Source organism: Melanotaenia boesemani, chromosome 19, assembly GCF_017639745.1.
Source record: "Melanotaenia boesemani isolate fMelBoe1 chromosome 19, fMelBoe1.pri, whole genome shotgun sequence".
NCBI classification, from domain to species: Eukaryota; Metazoa; Chordata; class Actinopteri; order Atheriniformes; family Melanotaeniidae; genus Melanotaenia; species Melanotaenia boesemani.
In genome coordinates this window covers 5,153,103-5,175,177 of record NC_055700.1, presented here as the reverse complement: position 1 = coordinate 5,175,177, position 22,075 = coordinate 5,153,103, and the positions used below count along the sequence as shown (strand labels likewise).

At 39.5% G+C, this 22,075-nt stretch overlaps 1 protein-coding gene across 2 annotated transcripts; it reads left to right on the top strand.

The window, feature by feature from the left end:
* Positions 1–2,267: 2,267 nt before the first annotated feature.
* On the top strand, positions 2,268–14,099 carry sept5b (septin 5b). 2 transcript variants are annotated; one of them, XM_041969305.1, is made up of 12 exons: positions 2,268–2,437; positions 2,637–2,644; positions 5,396–5,486; positions 7,826–7,912; positions 8,020–8,143; positions 10,177–10,311; positions 10,473–10,590; positions 11,256–11,357; positions 11,539–11,635; positions 11,717–11,852; positions 13,625–13,727; positions 13,905–14,099. In XM_041969305.1, exons 1-12 carry the CDS (start codon positions 2,395–2,397, stop codon positions 13,965–13,967), a joined length of 1,107 nt encoding a protein of 368 aa, XP_041825239.1. In that variant the 5' UTR covers positions 2,268–2,394; the 3' UTR covers positions 13,968–14,099. The 2 variants fall into 2 exon arrangements, with proteins under 2 accessions (XP_041825239.1, XP_041825238.1); XM_041969304.1 differs by having other exon boundaries at positions 2,269–2,437; positions 2,634–2,644.
* The last annotated feature ends 7,976 nt before the right edge of the window (positions 14,100–22,075 follow it).

Sequence of the window (22,075 nt, the reverse complement as noted above, 5' to 3'; positions counted from 1 at the left end):
GGAGTGCCTATTAAAAAAAACAAAACAAACAACAACAACAAAAATGCGTTGAATTTGTTCAGTTAAAAAATTTAGAATTAGCAATAAGATCTGATTTGGAAGTTTAAAATCAGAAGCAAGTTGCTGGATTATAATGTGAGGCTGCATCTTGATGTTGCAGATTTTCTGGTTTTAGTCATTGAAGCAGCAACACCTCGTATGAGTCAGTTCACACATGGAAAAGTGGTTTTGAACAACCAGAGAGGAACTGTGTTTTTTATGTTCTAAGTAAGACTTTATCCTTCAAGCGATGGGAGCAGTTTCGGTCCCTTAAAACAGAAGAAATCCATTCTGAGTGATGGTAGGAAGGAAGGTCACTCATTGTCTGACCCCACCACCCCAGTAGCTCCACTAGCACAGGAAACAGAGGCAGTTACGGCACCCTGATCCGGCCTCCTGTTCCCCACTCTCATCATTGTTTTCCTGCTGACTCCACCTCCTTCAGGTGGTTGTCAGCCTCCTGCATGATTTTTTTTTTCTTTTTAAGCTTCTTTTATCACTCACTGTCAAGCTTTTAAACCTTTCTACTGCATTTTTGTCATTAAAGGTTTGACAGCAGTGTGTGAGCTCTCACGTAAACACTCAGTCACACAATGCTTCATTGTTGGATATTTTTCTTAAAACACTGTAGTTCCTGCCAGGACGTTTAAAATCAGACATATGTAAAGTTTAAATAAATAAGAACAGCTTTTATCTTTACATCTTAGTGAATAATAATAAAAGATTTTCACATTTCTTACAGTAAATATCTTCTACAGAACTCTAAAAGAGGCTTAGCTGAGACTTTTAATATCAATAATTCATCTAACATGGTGCATATGTCATATGAATATAAGAAATGAAAGGCAAACCCCTCACTTCTCACATACAGATGTCTTGTTGTGCTCATTTTATAGTGTTTTGTGTTTCTGTAGTAATTCTATGGTTATGCAGTGATGTGCTCTGTAGTTGCGTTATATCACATTGTGGCTATTTTGTTATTTTTTAACTCATTTCGTGTCATTATAAGGTCTTTTTTTGTATTTGTGGCAATTCAGTGACTGAATTGTGGCATATTGGGATAATTTTGTAGGTATCTGTGTTCATATTCAATCAATCAAACAAACTATTTATTAGCACTTTTTCATGGCATTTACTTTATTATGGTTTACAAATTGCCCCTTTGAATGTAGCAACAACTGTTGCCTGTCTAAGGTCATTGCTGATGTCTTTCCTCCTTGGCATTGTATTAACACACACCTGAATGCACAAGAACAGAAAACTGACAAATTATCTTTAAACTCCCACCCAAGGTGATAAGTTAATTAAGTGTACTTGATCAGCAGCACCTGGTTGCTACTTAACCTCTTAGTTCCTTAGAAAGGATGGGCTTAGTTTTCTGAGTCTGTGAGCAAAAGAAGTCGATGGAGAATTTATTTGCTGAGGAAGCTGGACACCCCTAATGTTTCTAAGTCTATTTCATGCACTTTTTATTTTTCATTTATTGAAAGTCTTTTAACCTTTTCCTTTATCTATTAGGGATATAAACAGTCTGACCAACATCATCAGGATCTGCTCAAAGTTAAATGGAGTCAAAAAGAGAGATGTGAGTTAATTCTGGGAGTCTTTGGTAAAAAAGAAGACCATCTCCATCATCAGCCAACCACATCACATTAAGGCTGATGATGATGTTTGTGATGATGCCTTCTAGTTGCTGCTCTGTGCTCCCTTGGGTAAAACAAAAAATTTCCCACGTTTTCTTTTTTCAGCCACTAGGCTACTTTTAATCTAGTGATGTTTTAACCTGAATTATATATATATATATATATATATATATATATATATATATATATATATATATCGTGATTTTTGTGATAGCTTTAAGGTATTTCTTGTTTTCACTTCATTCTGGTCTGATTGATCTGCTGGCACTGACTTCGACCATTGCTTCATGTTGTAATGACTGATTGCTGATATGTGATGGGAATGTGGGTGATCAACAAAAGAGCTGCACTTTTGGGGTCAATAAAGTTGTCTTGAATCTTGAATTAAATCCGACTGTTAACAACAGTCTTTGTGTGAATGCGGAGCTGCACTGCCCCCACCTGGTGGATCATTTGAACTGCACACAGATTTTTTTATTTTTTAATTTATAACGAAATTATAAAAATGCTCACAATCAATGTATGCAGCATGCACGCGGCACAACGCGTCACGATGACAGATGTGGCGGATTTTTTTTTTTAATGTGGTTTAAAATGGAACCCTCCTCCAGAAGCATCTTCCTCCTCGCGCCGCGGTGACGGCTACATCACTGACCCGCCCCATCAATCCATCCACTCAGCCTGGACGCCTCTTCCACCAACTCTGTCCAAGATGACGTCCAGCAGCAGGTACCGGAGCCGCGTGCCTCGTGCAGGTAAGCTTTCGCAGGTGGCTCATAACCACCAGCGCGCGGCAGCTGTTTGGTGAATGAAGCTTTAATTAAAGAGCGTGTTCAATCTCGCATCTTCTTTTTTTGTTTGTTTTCTTAATTTGATCTTTTCCTCCCCGCCTGGAAACGGCCGGATGTGCCCAACCTCCTCCTCCTGGAATCTGGCTTCATGATGGTTCAGATGATGCGGAGGTGAGACGCAGCAGACTGAGCTGTGTGTGTGTGTGTGTGTGTGTGAGAGAGGAAGCCTCCTACTGCATGACGCCTGCACGAGCCCAACCTTTGTGTTGGCCTGATGGAAACACTGCTCTGCTTCACCGACAGTGGTCACATTTTATGTATACCGCTATAAAACGTTACTGTGCGGTTTGATCCAGCAGAAAATACATTAATACGGGGAATATCCCAGCGTGGAAGTCCTCCTCACACTCACTTGTCCAAATGATCAGGTGGTAACGTGTAAACATGCTTAGGAGCTGACACAGTTACAGTAAACTAATGAGACAAATAGTTTCCCAGGTCTTTCAGTGACAAGTGAAATATTAATAGATTTAAATTTAAAGTGAGGTCTGATTTCAAGACTGCAACAAAACTGTGGTCCACCAGACTGAAAATCTGGAGTAAAAATGCAGGAGTCATGGATTCATGTCTGAATTAATTGTTAGCAGTGGCAGAGCCAGACTTTTATATGTGCGGTGGTAGGAGGTGGGGCAGAGGGTGGGCAAGACTAGCAGCAGGATACACTGCTTTGATAACTTTGGTCCCAATAGAGAGATGGGTCTGCACAATGGTGTGGTTAGCACTGCTGCCTCACAGCAAAAAGGTCGCTCGTCCAAGCCTCAGCTTGGCAGGTGATCGAACAGGGGGGAGTTTGCATGTAGTACCTGTTTCTCACCGGGTGCTCCGGCTTCCTCCCATTATCCAAAGACATGCATGTTAGGTTGCTCTAAATTCTCCATGTGAGTGGGAGCATGAGTGGTTGTATCTCTGTAGGCCCTGTTCTAAACTGGCAACCTTTCCAGGGTGTACCCTGCCTCTCACCTCGTAACAGCTGGGATAGGCTCCATCTCCCCCATGACCACCAATAGGAATAAGTGGTATAGAAAGTGGATGGATGGACATTAGATAGAAATGGGAAATAAAATATCTTTATAGTAATAGATCCAGATCACTGAGGGGAAATAGAAAGTTGGTTGTTGTCGGGCACAGTAGGCTATGTTGATCTTGATGTGGTAATAGGAGATGGGGAGTAGGAGGGGAAGCAGCTCTGGCTTACTGTCTGTGGGTGGTAGACTGACTGACAATAACTTGCAACAATAGCTCCAAATTAGGGTGTGTCTCACCCTTAACTGTGTCCATCCTCTTTTTTAAAAACAGGAAATATCTTAGTTCTCTTCATTCTTGTCTTCTTACACAAAATAATACTGATTACAGGATAAATTTAGTCACGTTTTCATAGTGTAGCTTACTTTTAAATCAGCTACCAGCCTCGTTAGCCTCCTGTTTAACCTAACCTCCTGTAAAGTGGACCATGTAGCGCTAACTTAGCCAGCATTGAGCAACATGAACTATTTGGTACTTTTAAATGAATCTTTATAGTTTATTTTCAGCTCCAATGTGAACATCTTGATTAACTGATTTAATCTGTAGTCCCTAAATACACTCACTGAAAATTAACTAAATATGACATGGTTTCTCCACATTATGTTAAAACTAATCTAGTACTACCAAATGACTAGATTAGCACTGCTACATAGCTTCAGGCTAACATCATATTAATAGCCTTAGATAACATTAGTAGTTCTATTTGCACAGGGGCAAAATCTCTTCTAGAAATGTGCAGCCATATATCAATATTTTAAAATGCTTACTAGTTAGAAAACCACTTTAAAACTTACTTTACACTGGTGTAATGATACTGGTGATCCATACATGTCTGGAAAGACATTTCTGTCCTCCAGTGACCTGTCAATCACCTGCGATGACACCTGAGGTGTCTAATCAGATTTGATGCCATCAAACCTGTGTCTCCTTGGCTTCCCGTCTAGCTCTGTCTCTGCATCATAGTACAATCTGTGAGTAATCTGAATCTGGATATTAATTAACTATATTTGAAACTATTTTAATACTAGAGCAAAACATTTCTTAACGCATCAACTAATTACACTCTCAGAAAATAAAGTACCTACAGGGGTACAACAGATTGTTGCTGGTAAAAAGTGCTGATGTCGTTTCCCTCATTAGTGCATTTTGTACATTTTTAGGTGCTTTAGGTTTCATGTTTATTTTAAATCATGTTTGTCTGCAGAGTCAAATCTGCAGTAAAATAAATCTTGATAAAATTACAGTTGAAGATGAGAGATATAGGAGTAAACATACTCAATTCTCATAGCAGCAGCTCCTCACTCTTTATTTTCGAGTTAATGTTCCCAAAATCCCTCAAGCTGTCTCATGTTTTTTGGCCTCCATCTGAAGCTCTGAGGCTGACTCAAGTATCTGACACCCAACCACCAGACTGGATTTGTGTATTTTTGTGATATGTGTGGGTGTGACTTGCAAATGCATCCGGGAACAAAATGTCAATATAGAAGCGAAGCAGCAAGACTCGCACAAAGCCCCTCCTCAGCAGTGGAGCTAATGTGCTCCTCATTGGATTTGGCAGTAAAAGGTCCTACAGTTTCCATGTATTCAGACAGACTCATCATACACGTTCCCCACCCCCTCCTCTGGTGCATGCACAAGCTTTCCTCACTGCATTATGAATACTTGGAGGCCCTCAAGCTGCACTCCCCCCCGCCGTCCTCCTCAGTGCAACATAAAGGGAATCATGGGAATGTCCTACTAACACAGCTACTGTACCAAGCAGAAGCATGACGCATGAATGGAGGGACTGAGCACGCTCACTGCTGCTTGTGTGACTGTTTATTTGTTGATTGTTTACAGGAGAAAGAGTATGTTGGATTTGCAACATTGCCCAATCAGCTGCACAGAAAGTCGGTGAAAAAAGGGTTTGACTTCACGCTGATGGTGGCAGGTGAGGAGAGCAGTTTTGCAAACATACAAAATAGAAAAATAGATCAACATTTAACTTACTCATTTGTTTACTTTTACTTAATGTTATATTTGACATGCAAATAAAGTTGTATTCTTATAAATATGAACATACTGTAATGAAATACAGTTTTTTTTAGTCATTTTATCACTTTTCTCAATGACATATCCACTGCTGCAAGACACTTGTTCATCAGTGAACTAAAGTGTGCTTTTTGCTTTGCTTTAAAAACTAATAATTAAAATCACCACTTACCCCAAACTCTATGGGTTCCCATCTCAACCATTTAATATGCTGCTCTACCATCTGGTAAAGCAGGATTTTCAGTGACTACACTCACCTACTGCTTTATTAGCTCCACTTGTTTAAGTACTTATAAATAATTAATCAGCCAATCACATGGCAGCTACTCAATACGTTTAGTCATGTAGACAACTTGCTTAAGTTAAAACTGAGCATCAGAATGAGGAAGGAAGGAGGGGTTTAAGTGACTTTGAACATGACAGTTGTTGGTCTGAGCTTTTCAGAAACTGCTAAGCTACTGGGATTTTTGGTTGGAGATGATAAAAAGGTAAACGGAAGTGAGATCAGCACTGGTTCCAACCAAGGTCTGCAGAACAGCATCTCTGAGCACACAACACATCCAGCCTTGAAGCAGATGGGCTACAGCAGCAGAAGGCCACACCGTGTGCCTCCTGTCAGCTAAGAACAGGAAACTGAAGCTACAATTCACACAGACTCACCAACACTGGACAATAGAAGATGGAGAAATGTTGTTGGTCTGATGAGTCTCTATTTCAGCTCCACATTCAGATGCTAGGCTCAGAATTTGGTGAAACATGAAAACATGGATACATCCTGCCTTGGATCAATGCTTCAGGCTGCTGCTGGTTTAATGGTGTAGGGGCTATCTTCTTGACCAACCTGTGCTCTGTTACAACTCAGCTTGGCTAGGGAAGAGGAAGTAACAAAAGAAAGATGCCTAGGTGTAACAGGTAATTTATTGTCCCATGTGGTAGACGGGCACAAAGAAACATAATACACAGGAGGGATGGGCGGGTGATGCTACTCAAATCATAGAATCAAATAAAACCGAATAGATTAATAAATAAATGGAAAATAACAGCCAATCTCCTTAACTAATTGTCAAAACAAAGAAACAAATCTGAACTGACTGCACTGACTACAAACAAAACGCAACCAGAAGCAGCACTGCTAAATAATGATCTAGCAAAAGAAAGAAATCTGTGAAACACTTACATTCCTAACTGGTCCAGACTACAAACAACAATTAGAATGATTACACATAAACTAAAGCAAAAGTCCTTAAAGGCTCAACGTAGGGCTGGGCAATATATCGAGATTTTCAAATATATCGAGACTTTATCAGACGCGATACAGAATGAGGAATATCGTTTATATCAAGATAGCTTGTTTCGAGTCAAAAGCATATTTTCTTTTGCATTTTGCACCGCTGTATGTTTGTTATGGTCATTGAAAAGTATTTTTTCATTAATTTTGTTTTGGGAGCATTTAATTTAATATAAAGCTACTTTAATTTCAGTCAACAGTTTTAATGCACGTGCTGCTGATCTTTAATAAAAGTGTATTCATTTTTATTTATTTTATTTACATTGAAGGCTGTAAATTAGAGCTGTGTGACAGAGTGCAGCCAGTTCCAGCCAGGTGATGACACATGGTGATTTGCATAGAAGATTAATTAATTAGTTGCACAGGTGACAACCATAACAGGCCCATTAGTACCAACGTGGCCTGGTTTAACCACCACAGCCTACCTGAGTATGGTTGCTGACCATGTCCATCCCTTTATGACCACAGTGTAGCATCTTCTGATGCTACTTCCAGCAGGATAATGCACCATGTTACAAATATCAGATCATCACCAACTGCTTTCTAGAACATGACGATGAGTTCACTGGACTCCAACGGCCTCCACAGCCACCAGATCTCAGTCCAGAGCAGCTTTGGGATGAGGTGGAACGGGAGATTCTCATCATGGATGCAGCAACTGTGCGATGCTATAATGTCAATATGGAGCAAAATCTCTGAGTCTATGAATCTATGCCACGAGGAATTAAGGTAGTTTTGAAAGTGAAAGGGGGTCCAACTCGGTGCAAACAAGGTGACCTAATAAAGTGGACCATGAGTGTGCCGAATCCTGTTTAAATTTAGTGAAAGTAAACCTGGCTGGTTTGCTTGGAGAGATTTTATTTCATTACATTTTCAAGTTGCTGTAAATTGAAAAAAAATCAAACATAAATGAATAAAAGTAAAATAATGAAAATGTATGTATGTTACAGGTGAGTCCGGCTTGGGTAAATCAACGCTGGTGAACAGCCTCTTCCTCACTGATCTGTATAAAGAGAGAAAGCTGCTAAACGCTGAGGGTGAGGGATCAACCAATCACATGCCTTCAAATGTTTAATCTCATGTGCGGCTGCAGCAACTCTGTTAGTCATCTGTACAACATCTGCATGTCATCTTCCCCCTGCAGAGCGCATCAAACAGACGGTAGAGATCACAAAGCGTACCGTGGACATCGAGGAGAAGGGGGTGAAGCTGAAGCTGACCATCGTGGACACGCCAGGGTTTGGAGATGCTGTTAACAACACAGAGTGGTGAGACGGAGATCTGCTCAGTGGAAAGAGCTTTTAATAAACAGCTTGAAAGTTATGCAGCATGCATTGTTTCCATTTGCATAAAAAAGCATAGAGCTTTGTTTTCTGTCGCATTCATGTTTTACTGTTACTTCTGGCCTTGTTATTCCCCTTGGCTCATTATCCAGATGAAATGGAGGTGGTGTAACACTGCACTGGTTTGTGCTACCATAAACCAAACTGCTAGAATCAGATTGACTAAAGTGTCAGTTTAGATTAATTTGTTTGTGAAAAAATGTTTTTTTTATTCTTGTCTAGAGACTGTTTCCCTTTTCTTCTTTTTTTTCTAATTATGCAAGTATGCACGCAAAAATACATAAAGCTTTGACAAATCTTGTCTGAACGCATCCGGTGAAACTGGCTACTTTTGCTATCAACCCAGCTGATCCCTTACCCCCCATAACACACTCATTAGGAGGTTGGAAGATTTGATAATGGAGCTACAAGAATGACAAGAAGAAACTACAACTTTCCCCTTCTAGGGTTTGACATCAGGACATGATAGAAATCATCTGGTCCTCACCAGTCTTTTCTTGTCTTGTCTTGTCTTGTCTTGACCAGCATTGTAGCGAGCAGAATACACACAATAGAGAACATCGTACATCCTTTTGCAGACAAACAAAGGTGATAATCATCGGGAGCACCTATAAGAGACAAACAAGCTGAAAAAACATGTATCATAACAACAACCAAAGCACCATGAGCAAACAATAAACTAAACATAATTAACTATTGGTGTATGAGCCCACAGGACAACACAGTGTCTGGCAGCTGCTGACGCCACCAGCCTCATTTTAAGGTCCTCACCTAATGATAGGTGAAATATATTATATAAATACAGCCTCATATTAAAAGCATATTCTCTTTATTTAACATGAACCAAGCTACAATGCAAAAGCAATGTGTGAAAAATTAAGTTGACCTTCATGAATCAGTACCATGTTGAACCACTTGAGCTGTGAAGACTAAAATGATAATTTTATGTACAACGGTTCAGTCTCTCACGTCATTGTGGAGAGATTTTGCTCCACTCCTCTATTCCTTTCAGGTCTGGAGCATTGGTTTATGCACAGCTCTCTGAAGGTCTCACCACAGCATTTAAACCAGGTTGAGGTCTGGACTTTAACTGGATCATGCAACACCTTGATTTTTCTTTTTCAGTGATTCTGTTGTAGATCTGCTGCGTTGTTTGGTATCATCGTCCCGCCGCATGAGATGATTTCAGCAAAACTAACTGTCAGACAGATGAACTCACATCTGACTCCAGAATACTTTACTTTTACTCCATTTACTGTCTGTACAGCACCATAGAGCAAAACAGAACATAATAAATTAACACAGAAACACAGAGCTTTTGTTGTGAATCTTGGTTTCATAAATATCTTACAACCTTTTGGATGACATTTGCTTTGTCTTTTTTCAAATTTCTTTTGGATGTTGATCAGTAAACATACGTTAGCATCGAGAGGAGTTCATGGTCCACTCAACGACTGCAAGGTGTTCAGGTCCTGTGATGGCAAAGCAATCCCAGACCATCAGCTCTCCACCACCATGCTTAACTGTTGGTATTCTGTGTTTGGTTTTCTCTAAATGTGCTCCAAACATCTCTACTTTGGTCAGTTGGGAGAACATTTTGATTGATGTCTCATGCTTTTCTTGCATGACTGGTGACTATTCTTGTTCTTGTCCTCCTCTGCATTGAAGGTCTACATGTAGACTGTCATCTGCATACTGTATGCTGTATGTATACCACCAATTTAAGCACACAGACAAGTCCATGTGGCCACTACAGAATTACCAGATACACAGTCATCTACTGTGAGGTGTGAGCTCACCCACTGATGGCAAATCAATATGCTGAGCTAAGCTAGCCATCTTCTGGCTCTGACTGATAACTTTGATTTACAGAAATGCTTGTGATACTCTCAGCTGAGGGCTGATTCGTCCTTTTAGAGGTTGTTTTTTAACTAAATATGTATGAATGTGTTTTGTAGCTGGAGGCCCATCACCGACTACATCGACCAACAGTTTGAACAGTATTTCAGGGACGAGAGTGGACTGAACAGGAAGAACATTCAGGACAACAGAGTCCACTGTTGTCTCTACTTTATATCTGCATTTGGACAAGGGTAACACACACACACACACACACACACACACACACACACACACACACACACACACACACACACACACACACACACACACACACACACACACAGAAATGAATACTTATACTTGTCCTCATTCATATGGGGAAATACTCAGTGAAGTTCATGTCCTCCTGCAGGCTTCGTCCGATTGATGTAGAGTTCATGAAGGCCCTGCAGGATAAAGTTAATGTAGTTCCTCTCATCGCTAAAGCCGACTGCCTCACTCCACTTGAAATTAAGAAACTCAAGGAGCGGGTAAGATCAGAAATAGAAAGAACTGAAATGTGAAAGCCAAATTGCTGCTCAAACCTGTTGTTCACCGTCTCCTCTGGCTGACGTTTGCTTTCATTCATAGTTCATGTGGTTTAATGAACTTATATTAATGTTTGTGTGATTAGATTAATGCCCTCTAAAAAAAAAACTTAAAATCAAGTTAAAAGTAGTTCAAATCTGAACTGAATTAAAAGTATTGTTACACTTCTCAACTTTTACACAACTACAAGTAAAACAACTACTGAAGTAAAAAAAAAAAAAAAGACAAAATTTTCATTTCAAGTTATTAACTATTTAAGCACCCATGTGTTACCATTTACAGGCATTTACTCAAAAAAGCAGTCGATTGCCAGTCAGTTGATGTTGATACCAGTGGACAGTCAAAAAACCTTTTACTTCATCTGTCTACGTCAGTTTTTTTTTAATTAAAACATAGTTACACCAGCTGTGTCAGCTTTAGGGTCATCTTCAGCTCTTCTTACAGTATTGGTGGATGAATCAGACATTCAGAGATTTTCTCTGAAGTGCCTTTTAAAGCTGCACATACAGACTGGTTGTAACTTGCTGCTGGATTTCGGCACTGTGTGGAAGGGTTTGTGTGTTTCTGCTCTTATCCATCACATCTCAGATGTGTTTTATCCTCCCAGGTGAGGGAAGAGACTGATAAGTACGGGATAAAAATTTATCAGTTCCCTGAGTGCGACTCGGATGAAGATGAGGAGTTCAAACAGCAAGATAAAGAGCTGAAGGTCAGCTTGTTTCTGATTTAGACTTTTCACTTCTTATGTTCTTATGTTCATTTAATGCATTTTCTTTGATATAAAACTAGGCTTTTTTTTTGCTTGTCATTCTTCATTTCATTTAATACTTTTTCACTTGTCTGAGTCCAGTCACAAAAAAGACGTTTACGTCCTCATGTTTGTGTTTCAGGAGAGTATCCCATTTGCAGTCATTGGTGGCAACACAGTGGTGGAGGTTCGAGGTCAGAGGGTGAGAGGGCGGCTCTACCCGTGGGGCGTTGTGGAGGGTAAGACTTTAAACTGGACTCTGAATGTGTCCCCTCCCAGCACCGGTCCAGTCCTCATGTTTAAGCTTTTCCTGTGTGCAGTGGAGAACCCGTCCCACTGCGACTTTGTGAAGCTCAGGAACATGCTGATCAGAACACACATGCATGACCTGAAGGACATCACCAACGACTGCCACTATGAGAACTACAGGGCCCAGTGCATCCAGACCATGACAAGGTGAGTCAGGAAACATTAATGTGATGTTACTTTGAGGTTGGGATTTTAGTAATGATTAAAGATGATTTAAAATGTTGATGTGACTGGTTAAACTACTTATGTATGTTTTACTTATTAAGTCAAAGTTATGAGAGAAAAAGGCAAATTTATGTCAAGTTATGCTTTAAAAATGAACACTTGCATGCACATTTTGGGATTTTTGATATACTTTGACTTGGTTTAAGGAAATCATAAAAAAATCTTTTCACTTACAAAGTGGTAAAAGGTTTAGACTGAAGGATCTTTGGGACAGATTATGCCAGATTCAGGCCTCCTGTTTGAAGGAAAAAATCTTCTGGCATCAGTGAAATTAAGAGTGTTTCCATACACACAAAGCAGCTGAGCAGCTGTGTTGTCATCAGGCCTGTACTACGAAGCTTAATTAGCAGATAACTTCAGGTTTAACTTTGGATTTTCTGCATCACAAAGCTGTTTCACATCTTTAGAGGTTGTATCACCATGGCAACTGGAAACAGGAAAAACAAACCAACCTGTAAAAGGACCTTCTTTGAACCAATGAATGGTAAAAAGGACATTACAGCACAGTCAGAATCTCTTTCCCTACTCCCAGAGCCAACGTCTGACTGGGCTGTTTGACTCTCATTGAGAAACATCTTTATGAGAGATGAATGCTAGTCTGGAAATAACTTTCCTGTAGCCTACAGCAAAAGGAAATTACTCTAAAGATGGTTTCTGTTCACATATAAAGAGTTGGAGCTAACATGAATTTCTTCAGTAAGTTTCACAGTTTCACAGAATTGTATTAAATGGTGTTTATAGAGGATGTTCACACTACGAAGAGGAAAATCTGGCTGGTTGTCAGGATTGTAATAAATGCCCTTAATTACTGGTTGAATAGCCAATAAGATAACCCAGTCATAAATAACTAGTACTTCTGAATGATCTTACCTGGTTTCTGAGGTGGGTTGTGTTGTCTGCTCTGGTTATTGTCAATATCAGCATCATGGTGGAAACTGAGTTCATTGTGCTGAACAAGTTCTACTTTACAACCTGAAACATTTACCAGATGGCATAGCTGCTGTATGAGAATCCTCAGCCAATTCAATGTCTGGAATAGGGAAGGGTTCAGATATCTTGGCATATTTGATTCAAAATTACTTTATTATCACTTTACAAAGTATAGCAATGATGGATTTATTGATAAGTGTGTATATACATGTCCTGATGGGCATCGGTGACTCTTTTCACAGAGAGAAATCCATATGCATGTGATGAGATTTTAAGACACCAAGTGAGTTCTGCAGAGACTTTGCTGCTTTTGGGACACATGGGACACCAGTCCACTCTTTTACTGGATAGGATCTACAATATTCTTCTGCTCTTAGCAAAGGGTTGGGATTCCCTTGGAATATTGAACATTTAACATCCCCGTTTTCAGGTGATTGGTAAAGTTAAGTGTTCTGTTTAAGAGCTCAAACAGGTTTTCTCCCACCTAATGTGCAGCTCGGTGAGTTCACAAGAAGCATGATTCTGAATCTGGCATGAATGTCGCTCATGTTTGCATTATTGGAAAATATCTAGGGTAACGTGATGTGAGCAGTGTGTACACACATGCACACATCTGAGTTAAGAAGGAAGATCATCCCAGGAGGCATAATAATCCACATTTCCCACCAATCACCACAACAGTTAATCTGCCGTGCAGCACTGACACAAATAAATTTCTGAAGCTTTGCTGTTCTCATCCTTCGTTTTGTTGTGTCCTGTTACAGTAAGATGAATGCAGATAAACGAGTGGAGAGTCCCATTCCCATCCTGTCGCTGTCCACACCAGACGTGGAGACAGAGAAACTCATCAAAATGAAAGATGAAGAAGTGAGTGTCCAACATTAAACACGGAAACTCCTCACACACTCTAATACATCTCAGCAGGGGTTGCGTAACGCTGCTGTGGGTTGATGACCTAAATGTGTGTTTTTATGTAAGCTGGGTCTCTTCCTGCTCTCATTCTCTGCTCTCTGTCCTGTGATGATGTGGGTTTTCCCTCTGCAGCTGAGGAGGATGCAGCAGATGCTTCAGAAGATGCAGCAGCAGATGCACGAGCAGGACCTGTGACCTCCCCCCCGTCACAGCAGTGATAACTACACTTGCAGTTAACCCTTAATTCTCCCCTCATTTCAGCGATGAAATGATGAAATTTTCACTCACACGATTCTCAACACTTCTCACAAATAAACGGGAGATGAACGACAGCATGCTTTCTTCTTTTAAAGCAGTCATTAGCCAAGTAAGTCTTGTTAAGCAATAGAAAATAGTTTGCACTCAAAGTTTAGACCACAGAGGATCACAGAGTATTTCACTTTAAATACTAAATGAAGGTATTGCACCAGTGAGTTTAGTCTTGGTCAGACTTTGTGGCTTGCAGCACAGAAATTAGAATTTCCTTAGAGATTAAGTCAATGATCCAAGTTTGAAACATGAGAACAGTTTAATAAAATCTTTTTTCCAGCTTATTGAACTCCAAATAAAGGCTTTTGTGGTGTAAACAAAAAAACCAAAAAACAATAAAACAAAATCTATCCTTATCCTTCCCTAGAATTTGCCATTTATGCCATTTTGTAGAACAGCCATGTTACTGCAGTCAAAGACAAGCAGAGGAAGATTACTGTGCAGCAGGCAGTGAAGGAGAAACCACTGATGTGCAAAAGTCTGCAACGAACTACAAAGCTGCATGTTTTCTCCTCAACTAGTAATTTAGCCTGTTTTAGTGCAGACAGCATGCAACATGGTTGCTATCTCCAAATTGATCACTAGATGTCAGTAATCTTCATTTACTGTTAGTCAAAGTTTATGTCCCAAGAAGATGGAAATGAATCATCAGAAAAACCTTCCTCATCCTTTTTCTCCCTCTTTTTTTATCCCTAAACTCCAACTCTCCACATAGTTTCATTAGCTAGGAAGGATGGCCTTGATAGGATTAAGCTAGGAAGTATGAGTAATTTTCCTTAACAGCAGGTGATTTTTACATACCTCCTTGATAGCATTTACAAAGCAATTACCTAAAATTCTTAAATGCATACAGTTAATGCTTATTGGATCTTAGCTGCAGACCATCTCAGTGCCTGCTGCAGGTCTCTGCTGCCTGAAGCTAACAAGGTTACATTATCTGCAAAAAGCCAAGAATCAAGTCCTAAGCAGACCGAACTGGAAACGCTCCTTCTATTTGGTAGAGATTCTGTCCATGTAAACAGAATTGGGCACAAAGAGCAGCTCTGGTGGTCCAGCATGCAACAGAAATGCATCCAACTTGGTGTTTTAACAAGGAAACATTTTAGTTCAGTTGTTTTATGTTCAGTAAGTGGCCATTTTATTAAAATATTTAGATTTTATAGATGTACTTAATTTGCATTTTTTTTAACATATTCTAGATTCTGTAATAATAATCCTGACCAGCTCTGTAGTTTACTGAACGTGTGAACTCCTGTTTGTGTGGACTGACAGTGAGATGAAATAAAAAACCAGAATGATCATAAAAAAACACTGAAAAGATGTTGGTGTGAAGTTTTCAAATGAAATGTTTTGAAATATCTTGAGTTGGTATAATTCTTGGAGTCCTCCAGCTCTGCAATAAACAAATCCGTAAAATCTTCTCCAACATTGCAGATATTGTGGTGTACAAACTTAAATTTTAAACCAAACGCCGCAGCAGGCTAAGTCATGAAGATTTACATTGAAATCTATCTATCTATCTATCTATAATGTGCACACATACAATATACGGGAAAATAAATAACCCGACATATGGCTCCTACAGCAGATATTAACCAAAGAAATTGGAAAACTGTTGATGTGAACCAACAGACATGACTTCTGAATTAGAAATTACTACACACACATCATGTGTCCTGCAGCAGTTTCAGGACATTACATAAAAACATTAGCATTTTCTAAAATATATACTGACCAGATACTCAGCTCAACTTCTGTTTTTTTAGCATTTGAAATGTGTTCACAGCAGTGGCAAATGTTAAGAACTGGTTTCAGATTGAATGAAATTCAGTTAAACGCCATTGCTGCCGTTTTCCACCACGTATGACCACAAGGTTAAATTTAATCTTATTTGGTGTGGCACACCTATGAAAACCCAAAGGATGTGTCACTTACTTCAACATCGTTTCACTTTTTTCTCTCTGATGTGAAAATGTACTACAATGTGTATTTGTGTCTTTTTTTTAAAATATATATTGTGATGACAACATCCATTACGTGGTGAGAATTGCCACAGGAGTGCCTCAACGTTGGATCTAATAATATGTAATTAATTTAATATGATCTGTATGATCTGAGCCAACAGTATTCCATCCTAAACTGAGCTGGTGTCTCTCATCTTTGTTTCAGCTACTTAAAATTCTAACTTCAGTCAAATTGCAACTCACAGAAAAGCATTTAATGGAGTTTTACAACTTAGGGGTCAGTAAGGGTTTGTCATTAGATGGCTGTTGGCCTTTGGATACAAGAGTTGGAACAATAAAATAACAAGAGAAGAAGAAAGAAGCGGAGATGTATTATGAGCAATAAAGTTTAAGTTAAACAACAAAAGAACTCTGTCATAAATACATAAACAAATAAACATCACTGATAAGTGTTTTAGTAGTGAACAGACAAACCAAACTGCTTGGTTATTTTAAAGGAAAGTATAAATATTAGAGGATTTAATTAAGTTCAATTAACTTTTATTTGTCAGTGCTGATTCACAACAAAGTAATCTCAAGCCACGTTTAAAGATCCTGTCTAATTTAATCCATTTATTGTCTGTACCCACTTATTCCAGTGCAGGTGGATGCTGGAACTTCTGTCAGCCAGCACAGAGACTAAAGAGTCCAATTCATTAGAGTCCAAAATCCAGTTAAAAGAAATCCATTATATAATCTGCATTTGTCCAATTTCTCATAACTGTGTTCATGTAAGCCAAGTGGAGAGAAAAAAACTCCCTTTTAAAGACAAACCTGAGCAGAACCAGGAAGGGCGGCCATCTGCGCTGACTGGTTGGGATGGAGAGAACAGGAAAGAGCAGTTAATAAGCTCAATAACCCTCAACCCTGGATACCTGCTGAGGAAGAAGAGGAGAAACACATCTTGATGACGACAGTGTCATATTAGAGAGTAAAAAGATCAGGAAGGTGCTTGGTGGAACATGAGAAATCCTCCAGCAGCCTCAGCCTATAGCAGAGTAACTAAAGAACGGCTAAGGTTCACCAAGCCAGCATTAACTATCGGCTTTATCAAACAGGAAAGTTTGAAGCCAAATCTCAGAGGTAGAAGCATGTCTGTTAACCGAACCTCAACAGTTATTCAACAAATGATAATCAGACAACAAATGTGTAACCTCACAAATACATCCACTGTCAACTTTATCAGCTCCACCTGTTCAACAGCTTGTTAACACAAATATCTAATCAGTCAATCACATAGCAGCAAATCAGTGGATTTAGTCATGTTAACGTGGTGAAGACGACTTGCTGAAGTTCAAACTGAGCATTGGAATGAGAAAGAAAGAGGATTTACATGACTTAGTTGTTGGTCTGGGTGTTTCTGAAACTGCTGATTTACACCATCATGAAAACATGGATCCATCCTGTCTTGTATCAACGTTTCAGGCTGCTGGTGGTGTAATGGTGTAGGGGAGGATTTCTTGACCCACCTTGGGCTCTGTTACAACTCAGCTTGGTTAAGGAAGAGGAAGTAACAAAAGAAAGATGCCCAGATGTACGGTGGAGTAATAGGGACTTTGTTCCATGTGGTAGACGGACACAAAGAAACATCATACACAGGAGGGATGGGCGGGTGATGCTACTCAAATCACAAAATCAAATAAAACTGAATAGACTAAATAAATGGAAAATAACAGCCAGTCTCCACTTTGGGCCTCTTAGTACCAACGTGGCCTGGTTTAACCAGCACAGCCTACCTGAGTATTGTTGCTGACCATGTCCATCCCTTTATGACCACAGTGGAGCATCTTCTGATGCTACTTCCAGCAGGATAATGCACCATGTCACAAAGCTCAGATCATCTCCACCTGCTTTCTAGAACACAACAATGAGTTCACTGGACTCCAACGTCCTCCACAGCCACCAGATCTCAGTCCAGTAGAGCAGCTTTGGGATGAGGTGGAACGGGAGATTCTCATAATGGATGCAGCCGACAAACCTGCAGCAACTGTGTGACGCTGTCATGTCAATATGGAGAAAACCTCTGAGGAAGGTTTCCACCACCTGCTTCTATCCATCACACCAAGGATTAGGAAAGTGTAAAAGGAAAAAGCAGGTTAAACCTGCTACTAGCAAAGTGAACTAATAAAGTGGCAAATGAGTATAAATGACAGCACCCTCTATGTTCTGCTGATGGCAGCAGCAGACTAATAGAAATATCTAGTTGTGACTGGTCATCTGATGTGTTTGAGTCAGAAATCCTGGGTTGACTTATTGAGTTGATAACTAATATTGTAGTATCACTTAGAGAGCCTCATTGTTACAGTTACAGTATCTCACGGAAGTGAGTACACCCCGCACACATGAACACCAAACTATAGAAACTAAACTTTGACATTTTGTATATCAAAGTTTAGTTTCTAATGTGTTGACCCATGAAAAGATATAATAAAATATTTGCAAAAATGTGAAGGGTGTACTCACTTCTGTGAGATACTGTAGTTGAATGAGATACCAGAAGATAAAATGGACAAGCTGTACTTTCTTAGTACAGTCCTATGAAATCAGAAAATTGCACTGCAAAGAAAAGAAAAGAAAAGAAAAGAAAAGAAAAGAAAAGAAAAGAAAAGAAAAGAAAAGAAAAGAAAAGAAAAGAAAAGAAAACCCATGTCAACTCATGGACATTCAGTTCCATTCAAGTTTTATTCAGTCACATAATAAATGTTTCAGTAAATGTGTTCAGAACAAACAAAATTCATAAAGGCAACTGAAAAGGCACAGGCTGAAACATAGTGCTTATATTCAAGCCTGTCCAATTTAACAAATTAAGCTACCTGTCAACATGTACAGTATATTAACCAACGGGATGACGTCTCCTGCTGTCGCAGGGTCTCTGTATTTACACACTGTGACCACATGAGGGAGCCAGACTATCACTGCTGTGGTCTGCAGGCTGCTGCAGATTCATGATCCATGGTTATCATCATTATAAAGAGTAGCAGGGTTCATGTCACTGACTTTAACTCACAGAAAAGTCCATCCTCGCTTTCCTAAGCTGCTGTGTTGCAGCTGCAGCATAAACATACAGCAATGTTGACAAATAAATAGGTTTAAAAAAAAAGTTGGCTCCAGAAAACATTACAACAGGGCCAATTACAACTTTAAGTTGATTGGTTGATTAATTAGCCTGATTTATGGTAGATCTTGAATATTGAATATGACAATTATTTGGGCTCAACAGTGGGTAAAAGCCGTTCTCAGGTTTCTAGTACTCACATCTTAGGGGATGGAAAGAGGAAGTCCAGGGACTCTTGGGAGCTGTAGGTGCAGGGCTCTGAAAGAGGAGCTTGCTATGAAAAAAAATTTGTGTGTTCAAAAATGCAAAAACACATGAATCATTTCATGAATTCAGTGAAAATATAGTGTCAGTGTTTGCGTAGCCCAAACAGCCCCACTGACCAGTGTGGCTTCACACCCTACACTGACTGGTCTCAACGAAACACACTTCTCTTCCCACCTGGGCGGCCGGTGCCCAGCGGTGCTGGTGGCTGTTGTCCCTGTGCCCCCTGGGAGCTGTGCTCCATGGCCATGGTGGGTCTGCTGGAGTTCATGCTCTGGGGTAGCTGCTGGTCTTCTGTGTCTTAGTTCCCCCCTGGTCTGCCTTTGATCTTTGTAGGGGCCCAGCTGCCTTTGCAAAGCAATTTTTTTTAGCACAACACAGCAGCCCGAGCATCATTCTGCTGTCATAGTGCTGGACAGGACAAGTTAAAAACAAACAAACCACAAAAATAAATAAATACATAAATATTATATACATATATATGTATATATATATATATATGTGTGTGTGTGTGTGTGTGTGTGTGTGTGTGTGTGTGTGTGTCTACTGTTAGTATGATTCTAGTATGATTATAATTCCCTCATAGCTCCCATAGCACATAGCATAAATGATATTTTCTTATGTTTATTCATCATTTTATTAAAGAAGTAGTGCACCCTAATATGTGTTTTGAGCTGTAAACAACACAGTATTACTTAATTATGATGAAAACCACCTATACTGTTGATAAAATTAGTTATTTTTTTCATTTCTTTAAAGAACTGGATTTTGTGGGTCATAATGGCTCATAACACACTCTACAGGGTAGAACCAGGTATTGTTTATCATGATTTAAAGCTGTACTTGAGCCATACTTCGTGCTTCTCTACGTTATGAGAAAAGTTTAAAAACTCCACAGCTTCTGCCTCCAGATGCAAATAGGCGGGTCCTCGCCTTGCAGGCATAGAAACCCACGCCCACCAACGCATGTGAAGGGATATGAACTTATATGGTGTAGATTTGCTTCAGACTTCTATTCTTTCACAGAGTTTCTGATGAAATATTCTTGCAGTAGGGCAATTTGTGCTTTTGAGGTGTGTAAAAGTAACAGCGGACTTTATTCTTTACCTGCTGATCCTCACCTGGTGACAGACAGCAGCTCAAATCGTAGCAGCAGCAACCTCTAGCAGCTGCCACAACCTGCTACGAATCTCCACAGCTTTGCAGAGCTGCTGGAGCTGCTGACAGACCAGCTAACAGCGCTAACGGCTCACACTGATACGGTTCAGGACCACCTGGTTCATGTGTAGCTGAGGAAATTCAGGAGGGGAAAGTCTTCCACCTCAAAGACAAATCTGTGGCGTAGGTGCTTTGTGAATCTTGCTTTCCATCTTACCAGCGAACTGAGCTGCTGTCTGTCAATCAGTCATTTATGCCTGTGTTTTCACGACCCGCCCACTTGCTGCCCCCTGATCATCCCACACTTCCCACCATAACCCTTGCAGTTTCTGGCATGTTTCTAAATTTGCTAGTACGTGGAGTTACACAGAAAGTAGAAGGTGTATTTCCACTTTAATTTCTCATTGTACTGATTTTCTTTTTCTGTTCAAGATCTTTTTTTTTTTATGGCGCTTCTCACATTCCATAGACTCAACAAGGACATACAAGAATCCTCATTGATAGCTGTGTGTGAGCAGTTTATCAAGTAAATGTTTATTTGGACAATAAATAAATAAATAAATAAATAGCGTCATAGTCACATCTCTGCCCCAGCTGTGTGTTGGCAGCCTCTTTCTTTGTAAATATGTGATGACCTCATTATGTTTGATCAGCTGATTAATTAACCTGACAGGAGATGATTTGTGTCATCTGTAACATCTCACTGTGTTATTATGATTTTATTAGTCAGAGGCATCACAGCATGTTTGCTCCTGTTGCTGGTCAGAGTATCTGTAATATTTATATTTGTAAAATGTTAAATCTACATGAAGCAATATGAGCAACTGAGAATTATAAACAACATAAAAAAATCAATTACAGCACCTCAATATGTACATTTTCTCTGAGCAAATTTACTCAAAAGAATGAGATTTAGTTACATTAATGACTAGATTGATACAGAGAACAGGAATCTTCCATTTCAAAATTAGATTTTATGACATAATAGATTTTTTATGTGAAATAACTTTTATTTTAAAAGTTTATGCAGTAAAAAATAATGATTTTGATTTTTCTCCTTTTCACTTTAAACACAGAAACAGATTATTCATCCTGGTCTTTGACGCGATTTCACATTAATTATCAATAAACAGAAGCTGATAAATAATGTCTTTCCACGGAAATAAATAAGGCATTTTAACCATGACTCGTGTCTCAGTGCTGCGGGTCTCAGTTGTCTGAAAGGTAAAATTTAGGGCATAAACTGTCCCTTTTAACCTGATAAGTCTCCATCCCCACAACAACAACAACAACAACAACAACAACAACAATAATAATAATAATAATAATAATGTTTACTGTGACATTTTATATTTGTTACATTTCATTAATATTTTTGACAAGCTGAAGCTGCTGCGCTTTTGCATATTTTGTTTCTCTGAGCTAATTTAGTCTAATAGTTCCCAAACGAGGGCTCGGGCCCCTGTGAGGAGCCACCACTTAAATGTAAGGAGTCTGTGGGGAGGAAAAGAAAA

Bases quoted from the DNA above. Each gene is read 5' to 3' on its own strand.
- sept5b (XM_041969304.1), top strand. From the start codon at position 2,395: ATGACGTCCAGCAGCAGGTACCGGAGCCGCGTGCCTCGTGCAG. The intron at 10,312-10,472 runs GTAACACACACA...GTCCTCCTGCAG, and splicing joins ATATCTGCATTTGGACAAGG to GCTTCGTCCGATTGATGTAG. The intron at 13,728-13,904 runs GTGAGTGTCCAA...TTCCCTCTGCAG, and splicing joins TCAAAATGAAAGATGAAGAA to CTGAGGAGGATGCAGCAGAT.